At 31.2% G+C, this 16,116-nt stretch overlaps 2 protein-coding genes across 2 annotated transcripts; both read left to right on the top strand.

Moving 5' to 3' along the window:
* The first annotated feature begins 152 nt into the window (after positions 1 to 152).
* On the top strand, positions 153 to 1,765 carry LOC131616128 (1-aminocyclopropane-1-carboxylate oxidase homolog 12-like). The gene is made up of 3 exons (XM_058887381.1): positions 153 to 796; positions 883 to 1,204; positions 1,284 to 1,765. Exons 1-3 carry the CDS (start codon positions 297 to 299, stop codon positions 1,533 to 1,535), a joined length of 1,074 nt encoding a protein of 357 aa, XP_058743364.1. The 5' UTR covers positions 153 to 296; the 3' UTR covers positions 1,536 to 1,765.
* A 9,339-nt stretch (positions 1,766 to 11,104) lies between these two features.
* Positions 11,105 to 12,477, top strand: LOC131618001 (E3 ubiquitin-protein ligase ATL4-like). Its single transcript, XM_058889273.1, has one exon. The coding sequence runs from the start codon at positions 11,315 to 11,317 to the stop codon at positions 12,302 to 12,304; it is 990 nt and encodes a 329-aa protein (XP_058745256.1). The 5' UTR covers positions 11,105 to 11,314; the 3' UTR covers positions 12,305 to 12,477.
* The last annotated feature ends 3,639 nt before the right edge of the window (positions 12,478 to 16,116 follow it).

Here is a 16,116-nt window from a genome sequence, read left to right as displayed (position 1 = left end):
TTCAATTTGGTATGAGAAATAGTTAAAATAGATGCGTGCGGGAATACATCTCGAAACACTAGAGACATGATATATTTTAATGAGATTTTGTCCCACATATACTCCTACTTGTGATGGTTTGCACATTCATGATAAGGATATTTTAACTCAAACATCTACAACCACACACATAATAAGGAAAATTCATTATCTTCATCAATATGTAAGATAGAAATGTCGTATTCAATAAGGATGAATGATAGAAACAACTAATCATCAGAAGGTTTCATCTTCTAGTTCCAGAAAAGATAGAGAAAATGGGAACCACTGATACAACCAAGCCTAACCTTGATTCAACGTTGAATGAGCGCAAAGCATTTGAAGAAACAAAAGCTGGTGTCAAAGGACTTGTTGATGCAGGTATTAATAACATCCCAAGCTTATTCCATCATCAACCTGACAAATATCAGAAATCCAACACCACAAACCATGCTATTCCTGTCATAGACCTTTCAGATATTCACCAAGGGACTGTTGACAGAATCAAGGAAGCATGTGAAACTTGGGGTTTTTTTCAGGTTGTTAATCATGGAATTCCTTTGACTGTTCTTGAAGAATTGAAAGATGGTGTTAAGAGGTTTCATGAGATGGATGCACAAGTCAAAAAAGATTTGTATTCAAGAGATCAAGATAGATCGTTTATTTATAATAGCAATTATGCTATTTATAGCTCACCAGCACTCAATTGGATTGATACTTTTAAGTGTTACTTAGCTCCTGAAACTCCAAAACCACAAGATTTTCCTATAGTATGCAGGTATGTTGTATGCATTTCTATAAAAAATTTGTGTTACTTAATCCTCATTTTATCATTCTAATCGGCTACTTATTGATGCGTTGTAGGGATATACTGCTAGAATATGGGAAACACATGATGAACCTTGGGACTTTATTGTTTGAATTGTTGTCACAAGCTTTAGGACTGAATCCAAACCATCTAGAAGATATGGATTGTGCTGAAGGACTAATTGCACTTTGTCACTACTATCCTCCATGTCCTCAACCAGAATTGGCTATGGGATTAACCAAGCATTCTGACAATGATTTTCTCACAGTGCTTCTACAGGATCATATCGGTGGCCTTCAAGTTCTTCATCAAGATAAATGGATTGATATAAAACCTGTCCCCGGGGCTCTCATAGTTAATGTCGGAGATCTTTTGCAGGCATGTTTTATGCTCTCTTTTGTGTTTATTTTTGAACGAGGCATACTCGAAACTAATTATATGTTTGTTTGAATTGTAGCTTATAACAAATGACAGATTCAAGAGTGTTGAACATAGAGTACTTGCCAATCGTGTCGGTCCAAGAATATCTGTTGCATGCTTTTTCTCCACAGGGCAGAGGTCATCCTCAAAGCTGTATGGACCTATGAAGGAGCTTTTATCAGAAGAGAATCCTCCCAAATATAGAGAAACCACAGTTGCTGAATATGTAGCCTACTTTGAAGCAAAGGGACTTGATGGTACTTCTGCTCTTACACATTACAGAATTTGAGTTTTGAGCTAGGCAATGTGAAAAAATATTAGTACTCATAGAAATAATTGAATAAAAGAGTTGATGATGGTGTAGTTTTCAACATTAATTAATCATATGCATAGTGATTATTTAGATCTTATAGTATAGTATATATAATGTGTTAATTTTCAATAAAAAGGTGTGATCTAAGTGCTACTTTCATGGATCAAATTCCATTCATATTTAAATATGATGAGTATTTCATTTGATGACAGTTATTGTTTGCTATTTCATGGACAATCCAAAAGAGATAAAAGAAGAAACATGTGTTGGTTTTACAAGTCAGCCTAAAGAATCATATCATCCTAGTATCTCAGACACGAAAATACTATGATTATTGGATTTGAGCCATTTTAGAAAAGAGGAAAAACATAAGAATTGATATAGTTAATAGTTGATCACATTATTATTTTTTGAACTTTAATAACAATAAATTTGAGTACAAAGCACAGAGACACTATATTACATTTTTTTAAATAAGAAACCATTTATTGATTAGGAAAAATATCCATTTGAGACACTATAAAATTTCAGTATGTTTCCGGTAGTATAAAAAAAATTATATATTTTTTTTGGTAAATGCCCTACTAGGTTTTAAAAAGATTCCGGTAATGTTTTCAAAAATTTTGGAAAAATTAGGTATTTTCTTGAAATTTCCGGTAAATACGAAAAACATTGGGATCTCTCAGTATACGTGTGGAGGTGGTAGGTTAATTTCTCGTATAAGGGATATTGTTGACCCAAATCATATTGGGTTTACTAATGGCTAGTTGGGCCAAGGCATGGACCATTTGATTATTCACTTTATGGGGTAAAGGCAATTTTTGTACACTCAAAGACTTTAGGATTTTTTTTTCCAATGGGGATTGCTCTTCTGACTCTATGCGTTCATCATCCACTAGAGTGAAAATTCAATAAAATTCTTAAATTTCAGATTTTATTTTCTAGACACACCTAAAATGCAAAAAACACACTGAATTGAGATGTAAAGGCTAAAAAAATTCAAATATTGGAATCTGGACCCCCCACCACACTCATATGATAGAGCCAAACCAAAACAACGCAAAAATAATCTAGATTTTAGTCTTTACTTATGCTGCATTCAAGCCCAAGACACCACAAACCTCTATTGCGCTCCATTTAATCGTGTTTTCTCATTTTTTAAGCTTTCTCACAATTTGGTAAAATTTTCATTTTCTTACTTTTTATTTGTGATGCATGTATTGCCTAATTAGGTTGTTTATGGTACATTAGATTGTAGTTAAAAGCATAATAGATTGATTTGTGATGTATGCATTTATGTATTTTTTTTTCAAGTTTAGAGGTTAGGGCATACCATGTTTTGTTTATGCGTTTTCTACTTATTTGTTTCTCTAGTTTAGTCCAGTCTAGTGATTAAAATTCAGACCTTGTGTCTGCATAACAAAATTCAAATTTACTTGTTTTGCTTAGTTTGTTTTATTTTGCCTGTTATGTCCTCTGGGTTTTACTTCTTTGATTATGATATGATTTTTCTAGTGTAATTATAGATAAAATGTTTGACAACTAAGAAAGATTGAGGCATGGTAGAGTGACCAAACATGCTTCCGTCCAGATGAAAGCTTGTGATCGCTGAGATGTCCATCACACTTGATGATGTGTCTTCCCTTCTATATCTTCTGATCACGGGGAGATAAACTACTCCAAAACTGTTAGACTTGAGGCATTTGACATGATGGTGACCTATTTGGGACCTGACCCAGGGGATGCCCAAAAGAGATAGATGACACTAGAGAATGTCATGTCAAATTTTCATTTCTAGAGATGCTCTATAGAGACCATTTGGCCGTGATAGCTGAGGTTGGTTGTGATGAGGCACAAGTTATGTATCATAAATGATGTGCATTAAGGGTAAAACTCATGGTTTTGATTTGCATGTCCATATTTTTGGATAAAAGTGAAACCTATGTTGATGTCATCTATCTTAGGTACTTCATTGACTTGGATAAGAGGCATGATAGCTGAGACACGACATGCCTTGTTGTACAAGAGGCAAAGGAGGAATCAGGGGGTCAAATATACCTAATAGTTGACTTTTTCTTTGTATTTTGGTAATAGCATTTTAATAATTTGTATTATGATTTGTATTTTGTGAGCAGTGATGTTTGATTATTTGATAACAAATGATGAATGGTGGTAACATCGTTACCACCATTTTGACTTAACATATGGTATTTTATTTGAATGACAAATGTGTATGGTTTAATTAAATAACATTTATGAATACTTTGTATATAAGATTTATTAGAAAATGTCAAATTTTGAAAAAAATGATTTCCAAATAACTTATTGTCCTAAAGGTTAGTATGAACTTTAAAATCCAGATTCATCTATGAGTTATGAAATAAACACACTTGTATGAGTTAAAAACTATTTAGAGGTGGGTCTGGATTTTGTAATCCAAACTCACAGTTGGATTTATTTGGAGATTAATATTTGGATGAATTTTGGGAAGAATGGGGTGCCTCTCTTATGAAGTGATTTTTGTTTTTAAATAGGTGCGTTTGAATTCTAATCTCTAGACGTTGTGAAGGGCATTTTGAGATTTCTTAAGGGTGGGTGATAACCCGATAGGATTGGAAGAGCAAACTCTTTCTCAATTATACAAATCGTACAACCATTGCATGTTCTATCAGGAAACTTGGTACTCAAGCTACTAACCACCTATTTGCAGTCAATTTCAATTCAACTTTTCTCATCTTTAACATGATCGCTCTGTCTAGGGCCTCTGATATAGCTGGGCATTCTGCCACCATTGGGTTGTTGAAACCTTTTTGTTTTCATGTTGGTGCAACAATGATCTCTCCTTCCTCATTTATGTTGGACAATTGACTTCAAACACAAGAGGGTGAGTGAATTATGGTATTCAAAATTCGCGATTACTTTTGTGGTTTTCTCAAATGTACTTAGAATTGTGTTAGTAGTTTATTAAAGATAGAGTTTAACAGCGGGAAGTAAATAACAATAAGTAAATAGCATAAATTAAAGAGGATAATAAGGGTTATAGAGATTGCACCAGAGATTTATTCAGGTTCGGCCAAACGTTGGCCTACTCCTATCCCTAAGAGATCTTCTCAATATTTTGACTATAAATTTTGTGCTTTTACAGGTCACTTTCACGAACTTAAATACAATCTGATCTTGAGATTTTACAAGTTTATCCCCAACCAAAAATAGTATTTACCACATGCACTAAGCTAACAAACTATTTTAGAGATTTTTAGGCTTATCTCAATAACCAAACAGAGCTTTTTTCTTTAAAATCAATGTCATCAAAGATGTGTCTGCAATATAATGATAGTAGACACCAAGCGTTTGGACTCGAGTGGCAAACGAGTCTCTGCAAAAGGTGATATTTGGGAAATACCAAGTTTGATTCCTGACAGAAACAACGTTTGGCCAGTGCATGTGCTTCCGTAGCACGAGCCGAATTAATCGATCTATTATGTAAGTCGGAAACAGGTGCGAAAGCCTAAAAAAACATATAATGATAATAGAAAATATAATATTTTTTTAACAAATTCCTCATATTATGTACTGGTGTAGCTACATTTACCATTAATGCAAATTAGAATATATCCACAGCTATTATGCAACAAATTTTGTTGACCAATGAATCAATCATTTTAATAGAGAGTAATAAAAAATAAAAAAATATATATAATTTTTTAATAAAATAATATTTTAAGTTTTAAAATGTCTTCCCTCCAAATTAGTTTCACGCATGAAAACAATGTTAGCCCGGCGCTGTTCAGTGGTAAATTATGGAACACTTCATTAAGAAAATGTCAAAAGAAAAATTATACAATAATAAATATTTTGTATCCTAGCCAATACTATTACTTTTTGTTTTTTTGTATCTGTAAAACATTCATTCTTTAATATTAAAACAGTTGTCCACTTCAAAATTTCAGTACCATACAAATAGTGTTAACTAAATTCTGGCCATATAGTCATAGTGGTTCATACTCTGAACCAGAAAATTCATAGTTTATAGAGCATGCCAAGATTATGAAGAAAGCAAAATGAAGCACGCTCTCATGATGTATATAGTACAGAAAAGAATGTGAATAATACTATATTCTAAAAAGTACTCACAAACATTACATGAAATCGAAGCTAGCATCATCCAATTAATAATTGAACAACTAGATAATGTCACATTAAGGTTACATTATAGAACTATTATGGAATGTATTTGTTGCCTTGTTTCTTGGGTTTGCACGTTTCCAAACACCTGTACCATTCTGTTTTAATTCTATTAGCATATAAATAATTATATAATATACTAATAATTATTCATATTTAATTCAAAAGTTCTATATGATGAATACATATTTTAGAAAAATACTGACTATATGAAACATTATAATGATTGGGATTATCTTGAAGTAATTGCATAATTGCACGATCTGAGGATGATGTTGCCTTAAACTTTTTTCAAACCTGTTAATTTGACTTTTATTCTTTAAAGAAATTCCTCCCTTGTTAGTTAATTAAGGGTACCCTAAAAGCTGTCCCCATCCATTTCATTTGTTTCTGAAGTTAATTAAGCAAAGATTAACGAGTCAAAGTTCTTATGTAAATATATAATCATATATTAATATATATCCTCACTCACAATCATAGTTGAATGTGGCACTGTTGCATATTGATCAAAGATTCATAGTAAATTATGAGTGTTGAATTATATTGATCAAAGATTCATAGTAAATTATTCTACCGATAGTAATTTACTAAAGAGTTAAAAGGTAGTGCACTGACAGTGTAAAATAATTTTACACTGTCATCCAATAGAAAATCATAAATGTGCCATGTCATTAAGTTTTTTTTTTAATAAAAAAATAGTTTAATTGGATACATGGGTGGTGATTGGTTGACAGTGTAAAAATATTTTACACTGTCAGTGCATCACCCATTTTCTCTTTACTAAATCTAGTTTATAAAAATCATATGATTTTTTTTATGATAACGCTAACTTGTTTAAGAAATTTATTTATAGAAGTTTAGTTTTGAAAAAAGCAATAAAAGAATTAATTTTATATTTTCATTAAAATTAGTGTATAATTTTCAAGATATTTTTTCTTCAATTAGTTTTTAACTTGTGTCCTAGGGACACAAGTTAGCATTACCCTTTTTTTAAGTATGAGGTAACTGCTAGGGTATACATTCTACATATTGTAGAATGTTCTATCTTAGCAGATAAGTTTCATGTATATATCAATGCGAAGTACATGTGACTGTCTAACAGCCTTGAGCATTGCAGCTGGGTATGAGAGTGTGTTGCATTGACAGTTTCATATGTTGTCCCGACAGAGGTGATTGTTTTTTAGACCAGACAATTTGTTGATTATATGAGTTTATTTCAAGTATAACTAAGTTATTATGTCTTATTATGTTAGTTCTATTTATGATATTATTTCTGGTTATCCGAGTCTTTGTTATTGTGCAGTGCTTGATATATGAGCATTTCCAGTCCATTTGTGAGGGGCAAGCTATTGCTACCACTGATGGGTTCCCACAAACCAAGAGATGGAGGGGCATGCACACTCGAGGGTGTTATGGAGTACATGAGGAGGATTGATGTGCTGACTGTAGGCATCTGGACACCCTACACATGCTATAGAGTGGATGAGGAGTTCAATGACACTACACTTTTTCTGGTTATCTACGATGGGAGGAATCATTGGCTAAACACAGTTGGGTGAGAATATGGTGTAAGAAAACAGTCTAGAGGGGGGGGGGGGGGGGGGGGGGGGGGGTTGAATAGACTTTTCAAATTAAATCAACCAATTTTTCGGAAACAAAATAATGGAAGTTTTTCAAAGTATGCGCACAAAAGTTTTAGAGCGAAATATAGTGAATTATACCTAAATAGAAATTGCAAGAAAACTCGTATTCAATGTACAACAAATAAAAATTGAATCAATGATGATACACTAGATATTCAATCGATACCACAATATAATTCATGAGAGATGATTATACAATAATGCAATTCGCGAATTCTAAACTCAACAAGTTTCTCAAGTTTTAATCAACACTAAAGCTCAATTAGGTCCTAATTCCAACAAAATTTAATCTTAAGCAATAAATCGCTATCAATGCAATAAACGATAAACTCCTCTATGAATGAAAAACCACGGATATCCATTTGACAGATACCCACATAAATATGACCAGATACGAATATCGTATTTACTATAAGGTAGGCATTGCTATAAAGAAACTGAAAAGTACTGGTGTCAATCCACTAACACCCTGGACCAATCGATTAGTTCTATTAAAATTGGTGAAAAAGGATGAACATAAGCAAAATGTCAATCGATTGGTCCTTAACAATAATAAATTGGTTCTTATGTATTTTGCGCAAAACCATTTGTTTGATTATTCTAAACAATCTTAGGAGTTCTATCACTTATAACATAGTGTGTATGCATTGAATTACCAATAATTGATCAAATTCTATGAGAATGATTAAGTTTTAACCTAGAATATTGTGATCAAGTTTTCGGAGTACTAAATAGAGTAGGGGACTAGTACCCGTACCCATGGTAAACATTGCTATATCTACATGTGCGTAGTCTGATTGTACATTCATAGGACCATCTCAAAGAAAAAAACAAATATTTGTCATTGATTACTATAAACAAAATTTGTCAAAGAAATTATTTATCAATTAATTATGTTATTTATTATTAAAAACACGGATAAGTATTTGTCAATGATACATTAAAAAGTGTGGAAAACATATTTCTTACTAATTAAATATATTAGGAAAGCTATATTTCTAAAATCAAATTATAATGTACATAATTATTTCAAATAAATTGCATTAGAAATGTCTAACTATTGTGTAAATAAAATATTAGTATTAGTTTTCTTATCAAAAAATATATTCATTAATTATGTTGTTTAATTTCAATTATAATAAAATCTTATATTTATAATTCTATAATTAAATATATTAGGAAGACTATATTTCTAAAATCAACCGGATTAATTAATACTTATACCGAAAAAAGACTATTATTCAGTAAAAGCACATAAAATAAAAGTTAAATCATTAAATGAAAAGATAAAAAATTATATATAATTAATATATAATTAATTTGTGTACGTATGACAATGACACATTGTCATGTTATTCAATTTGACCTTAAATTGAAAAGAGAGTTAAAATTTCGAAAAAAATGAAATAGAGGGAGTTGAAAAATCAGATTTAAAATAAAGGATCAAAATTAAAATTAATTTTTATAAATAAATTACTTGACAAAATTTGTCAAGAAAAATATTCATCAATTAATTGTATTTAAGAACACGGATAAATATTTGTTAATAATACATAAAAAAAACTGTGGAAAAAAGATTTGTTACTAATTGATATAAAAAATATTAACAAATTTTTTCCAATTATACACACATATTATTGCTTGTAACTTAAAAAAAAATATAACCAATATTATGTATTAATTAATATAAAAAAGTGTGATAAATTTTTTATTAATAATTATATAAAAACATATTATAAATATTTGTTAAAGATCTATTTTAAGAGTCCGTTTGAAGTGTAGGATATGATATACACATGATAGAATATAAAACAGGATAAATATTAGATATCATATATATACAAAATGTTCTGGACTGGGCCGAGCAGGCCCAGCTCTTCCTTCTAGCCGAGCAGGCCCAAAGCAATTGGGCCCATTTACTTGGTAGCCCGTTACGGATTGTCCAAGTGCGAAGACCACGCGTCACGCTTCAGCGAAGGATCCGGTCAACCTCTTCCGAATCCTACGCCACGCTCATCCAGGACGTGGGTCACCTGCTGACTCAACCCTAGCACAGGGGTGTTCTGGCAGTTTCCTAGCACGTGGGCCTCCAACTGGATTTGGCCCAATTAGGAAACCTTGACCCAGCGGGGGGCTATAAATACCCTCTTTCACTAGAGGGTCAGGTATCATATTCTTCACTCTCTAAACCTTCATTCTCTGATAGCTACTGACTTTAGCATCGGAGGACCTTGCAGGTACCCCATCTTACTCTTCAAGCCAGATTCTGCCGCCTTGACGATTCTTCTGATCAGATACGATCACAAAATAATAATAAAATTTATTCTATCATGTCTTTCGTCCATAAATTATACAAAATATAATAGCATTATATATATATATATATACAAAATATATGTCTTTCGACCATTAAATTTTGATTTTGTTGATTTTAATGGACTTGATTGGTTTCTCTTTCTATGTTGATTTAAAATAAATATTAAGTATCCTTGAGTCGTCCCCTATATATATATATATATATATATATATATATATATATATATATATATATATATATATATATATATATATATATATATATATATATATATATATATATATATATATATATATATATACCCTTCTAAAACAATACATTTTTCCTAAATTATTTTGTAAAATTTTTTAAAATTCATAAATTGATAAAAAAAATATTATATAATTAAAAAAAACCATTGACACGACAAAATAAACAACTTCAGTTTTTTTTTTTTTTTGAAAAAATCAGATATTCTATTATAGGTTAGATTCTATTATATATGTTAAATAAACAAAATAAAATCATATATATATATATATATATATATATATATATATATATATATATATATATATATATATATATATATATATATATATATATATATATATAATAAGTAAATGACAAAACTATCTTTGCAAAATTTTTTAATTTAATAAAAAATTAAATTAATATTCAACTTTTTAAAAATTTAATAATTAATTTTAAAATTCTCCATTTTATTAGGTTTTAATTTTTTATATTATATAAAGTTCACAATTTTCCTTATGTCAATATCTTATATATTTTTAAAAATTATTTATTAATATTTTGTAATTTAGTATCAAATTAATTTTTATTTATAATTTTTTCTATTTAATTTTTCATTTTAAATTATATTTTATAGAAAAAGATTAATAAATTATACTTTTATCCAAAATATGATAAATTACAAAATTAATTTATTGTGTCATCAACATTTAATTAAGATTGAATATGACACAAGTATCTTATTATGTGTCTTATTTATGCACCAAACAATATTTCTAAAATGAACATGGCCTAATTATGATTAATGAAACAAAAATTAAAATTAGAAAATAGTTATACCGATTAAATTGTGATATCATCCAACAAAGGAATTAAGTGATACTTATACCGAGAAAATGAGTATGATTATGGATAAAGTAAAAGCAAAATTGAACCAATCGTTAGTTGGTCCAGTGGTGATTGGCGCTGGACTTGGTAGGAAGAACCACGGTTCGATCCCCACAGCTGCGATCGGGAGGGGGCTTGACCCACTTGATGCCAGAGCTGATCCCCCGAACCGGACTATACCGGTGGTGATAAACCAAAAAAAAAAAAAAAAAAAAAAAAAGCAAAATTGTCAAAAATAACGCAGAGAAAGACCTGAACGCATTTACTTCAATCAAATCGTTTCCATTTCCCAACTCAATCCATTCATCACTGCCACCATTAACATTCAATTCATTCATTAACCTTGCACCAGTTTCGCTCTCACGTGCCACTCACGTGTCCTCTCTATCTTCGCACCTTCTCTAAATAAAACACAACTATTTTCATATATAACGCAAAAATTCACACACACTTGACACTCCTCCACTCTTAACGTCGTCGTTTCAAACATTATGGATACAGTTACACCACCGTCAGTTACACCTCCGTCACTTCACCGTTCTTCTCCGTTACAGAATATCAGTCCCAGCATTCTCATTATCGTTACGATTCTCGCCATCACAGTTATCGTTTCCGTTGCTATCTTTTTCCTTCTCCGCCACCTCAACTGCAACCGTCTCCGCCGTGTCGCCTCCGATCGATATCCTACCACATACACTGTATCGCATCCAAGCCACTGGATCTCTCCGGAGCTACGTCCTTCAGTCATTGACGCCTTGCCGCTGTTCCCGTACTCCTCAGTATCTCGCCGATCTTCCACTGTCACCGCCGCTGACTGCGCCGTATGCTTATCGAAGTTCCGAAACAGCGACCTCCTCCGTTCTCTACCTCTCTGTTTGCACGCATTCCATGCTGAATGTATAGACACGTGGCTCAGTTCGAATCTATCCTGTCCGCTCTGTCGCTCTTCCATTTTTACTTCCGATTCCGACCTCAACAAGATTCTCCGATCAACTTCCTCCGATAGTTTTCCTATTGAAATAGGAAATATAAGCCGGCGAAGACCGGAATCCGTCTCCGTCTCCGTCATCGAAATAGATACAAATGCGGAATCCGTCGGCGACGGAAGATCGTACTCCATTGGATCATTTGAGTATTATGTAGAGGAGCCATCGGAAGTTCTTTTCACTCAAGATCACCGGAGAAGTATCTCCGATCAGAAAGATATTCACATTCCAGTACTCCCTGCGAATCCTCCAATATCACATGAAACGTTAGAGACCGTCACTGGAAATACCGGAAGTGGATACTGGCTGAAGGAGTACATGGACAGGCTTTCGGCTTCTATATCATCGCGAACGGCGTCGTTTCGTAGCTCCGGTAGGTTCTTCGGTGGTGGCGGAAGTAGTCGGAGAATTGAGCCGGTGGATTATGACGTGGAAGGTAACAGAATTGGTGAAGAGATTACCGAAATGTTTAGTTGGCTTTCGTCAGGGGTATGATTGTTAATTCACATTAATATTTAGGTTTTATTTTCATTTTTATAGTTTTTACTTTATATATTTTCCCTTTCATTTTCCTTCGATGCTTTAGAGCAAATTTAGATTAATATAGTGGATGGATGATTATATATGGTTATCTCTTTTCAACGAGTAAAGGTTTTCTGATTTTGATTGGTATTTACTGTGATTGGAAACTTATTAAAATAGACACGTGTCCAAAGCTTATTTGTCTGGATATTTTTGTTAACTTGTTAATTTTTTACACACACAAAAAAGTAGGAACAAAAATCAGAGTTCCTTTTAAACTTGTTAGAATATTGTTACACCAGTTGAGTAAAAGGATATTTTTGGAATTTAAAAGAAACGTGTGTTCGACATACTACGAATGAACATATACTTACCTTATTATAGTGGCATGCCTTGTTCGGTGATTGATGCTGCGTTTCGATGAGGATATAAATAAGAGTAAAGTATAGGGGTCTTATGTAGGTGAGTGAATAAGCCATGGAATTGAATTAATGGTAGGTCATTTAATGTATAATACCAACCATTTTAATGGGAAAGGACCTACTTCTGAATCAATTTTAAGTCTTTTGTGACGATTATTAATGTTTATAGTAAATGAAAGGGAACAAGTTATTAATGATCACGTATAACCTGATGTTGAGAGTTTTTTTGCAATGGTACTACTACTTATCTATAGAAATTAAATATAAACTTGTTTTGAAAATTGTATATAAAATTTTCTTGAAATTTAAAATATTTTTTCGAGTACAAATTTTCTAGTTTTGATTTTCTTAGCATGGACCCTTGCACCAAATCTATCAACCTAAATATAATAAATGTACTATGTAATTTGTTTTTTTTCCTTACACTGCATGTTATTTATTCAATACATTACATTTTATTAGAATTTTTTAAAGATGTATACATAAGTTATACCAGAAATGCTATTGTTACACCACACTTACACCGTAGTATACTTTGTACAAGTCATTTTTTTTCCTTATTTTTATTAGTTTTGTGTGCATTGGAATTTGAGCCTCATTATAAATCATGTTTACGGCTACTATGTAGAATGGATACGGTGTCAAAATCTAAAATCTTGTGTAACAATAGCAAGCCTCGTAAAGAAAATACACATGTTAAAATTGAATACAAGAGATATTTCAGCCTAATTACAAGAGCTAAAACACAACTTGAACTTAACTTGATATCAATTTCAGGATAAGCGCTTAATACACTTTGCAATGCAACTTGAAACCAATCTCAGAATAAGCGCTTATTATTTTATAAGCAAATTGAATTATAATGAATAAGAGATATTTTACCCTAATTACAAAGAAACAAAAAAAAGCAAATTCACATATATGAAATATATGAAGAAAGCCATTTCGATCAACCAAGGAGCAGATGACATGCCAACAAAGAGAGTCTTTTTTGGAGGTAACCGGAGGATCAGACGAGAGAATCTTCAACTTCAAATCTTCATTTACTTGAAAAATAAGAAATCAAGGCAAATTGAATTTTCGTCTTTTAGGATGCACCAGTGCCACTTGCTCGGCAATGCCAAATTGAATCTTCCGCTATCCTTCAATTCTAACCCATTATCTTTATTCGAATTGCAAATAGTCAGCCATCTATTCAATTAACTTTACACTTGTTCTTGAAGCCTCTCCATAAAAATATCAATGTATCTTCGTAATCTCCTTCAACACCACTATTGGAGCCTGGTAGAACGAGAAATAGTACATATGCATACTAATCAAAAACAACATTGATCAAAACGATTCTTCCACCCATAGACAAATTAAAATTAAAATTAAATAGAATTATTACAAGAAAAATTAAAATAAAATATTAAATTCTCTTCTTCATGCTATTAATTGGTCCTCATCATTTTCTCATTTTAAGAAGTCTTACTTCAAGCTTCCAAGTATGATCAATGTGATGTTTCGATAAATTCACTAAAAAAAGACATAATTTAAATCTCTTTCTAGATAATCAGAAAACATCATATAATAAAGTTAGTTTAAGTTATTAACCTAAAAACAATATTAACATTTTTAGTGTAACAATATGTCATACTAAAAAGAAATCCAATGCAAATATTGTTGTAAGCTTTGACCATTTTGAGCTTTATTGTTTTAGCAAAATGAAAGATTTAAAGTGGTCAATCTAATGACTTGAGCAACCTTAAATCTATTAACATTAGACATGGCAATAGAACTCGTACCCGCGGGTGTCCATCTGAACCCGTCCTAAAGTTGATGGGAAAAACTCACTTTAACTGAGTTTGAGTTTTTTCCGATTACAACATATAGAGATGAGTCGGGTAATGGGGACACTAGTACCCATTAAATATGTATTTATTATTTAAAACATTTGAAATGTATGTATGAAATTGAAAATTAAATATTTTGATTAAAAAATTAATTTCACTAAATAGATGGTGGCGGAGCGGGGATACCCGAATCCATTTGGGACGGGTCTGAGTTTTAATACTCCATCCCCGTTTGGATTTAGGGCGGGAAACAGAGATTGTTTTGGGATTTGGGGGAGGTAAAAACCGTCTCCGCTCCGCCCCGTTACCATGTTTAATTAAACACTAAAGGAACCTATAAAACATGAGTACTAGAGATCAAAAGTTAAATTGTGATGGAGATATGTTTGGTGGCCCGAACATAAAATATGATACTGATTGTTCAAATCATAGGATTGAAGATATAAATATTTTTTCGTAATTTATTCTACGAAAGGAGAAATTTCTTCTCATAGTAACAACAAAGGTATAATTGCCAGTTCATGAACTATTAGTAAAAGCGATAAACCTACTGTGGATTTTTATTAGAATAGCAAGTTTATAATATGATTTACTAGTATCGAGTAAATTGTGTGATAAAGGTAATATAGTATCTTGTAATTTTTTTATAAGCACGGTCTTTAAATTAAAATTTATCCCTTGTTATACATTTTTTTCCTCAAAAAGATCATGACTATAGAAGAATTCATACACGTCATCTTTGTTGAACTTGCCTCATATGTGTGGTAAAGTAGACGCAGTTGATTGTGCATGTATCTTGGAGAAAACATTTTCAGAAGCGAAAGATAAAAATAAATACCAAGAGATATATCAAAATAAAGATCAAGGTAAAGACCAATATCAAGTAAAAAAATAAATATTTTATTTTAATTTGGCTTATAATAATTTATTTTTTTAATTTGGAATATTAATAACTTTAATATAGAATTAGTTAATGTGTGTTATCTTACATCATATTTTTTCCAAAATAAATGTAAAGTGGCAAACATCAACTAATTCTAAATTAAAACTAGTATAATTTCAAATTAAAACATTATTCCCACCAAGAATTGAATTCGGTATTTTCTGAGTGTTATCTTTTGTAAGAACTCCTTTACCACTGGAGCACAAGTGCTTGATTTAGAAAGAAATAACTTGAATCTTCTTTTAGATAATCAAAGAGCATCATATAATAAAACTAATTTAGATTAATAACCTAAAAACAATTCTAAAATTTCTAGTAACATATATCATTCTAAAAGAAATTCAATCACACTGTTTATAAATGTAAATATTATTGTAAACTAGACCATTTTGAAAATTTTTTTTATCAATTTTTTTTTATCAAAATGAAAGATTTAAAGAGATTAAACAAATTGAAATCTAATGACTTGAAAAACCTTAAGGACTCTAAAATAATTGGGTACTATATAGAGATAAAAAAAAAAGTTAAATTGTGGTGGAGATATGCTTGACGGATCAAACGCTTTCTTGAACGATTACAACCAAA

Source organism: Vicia villosa, linkage group LG7 (assembly GCF_029867415.1).
Source record: "Vicia villosa cultivar HV-30 ecotype Madison, WI linkage group LG7, Vvil1.0, whole genome shotgun sequence".
NCBI classification, from domain to species: Eukaryota; Viridiplantae; Streptophyta; class Magnoliopsida; order Fabales; family Fabaceae; genus Vicia; species Vicia villosa.
This window is presented reverse-complemented; position numbering and strand designations above follow the sequence as displayed.

Excerpts from the sequence above, each read along its gene's own strand:
- LOC131618001 (XM_058889273.1), top strand. The coding sequence starts at position 11,315 with ATGGATACAGTTACACCACCGTCAGTTACACCTCCGTCACTTCACCGT.
- LOC131616128 (XM_058887381.1), top strand. The coding sequence starts at position 297 with ATGGGAACCACTGATACAACCAAGCCTAACCTTGATTCAACGTTGAAT. Across the intron at positions 797-882 it reads GATTTTCCTATAGTATGCAG|GGATATACTGCTAGAATATG; the intron begins GTATGTTGTATG and ends GATGCGTTGTAG. Across the intron at positions 1,205-1,283 it reads ATGTCGGAGATCTTTTGCAG|CTTATAACAAATGACAGATT; the intron begins GCATGTTTTATG and ends TTTGAATTGTAG.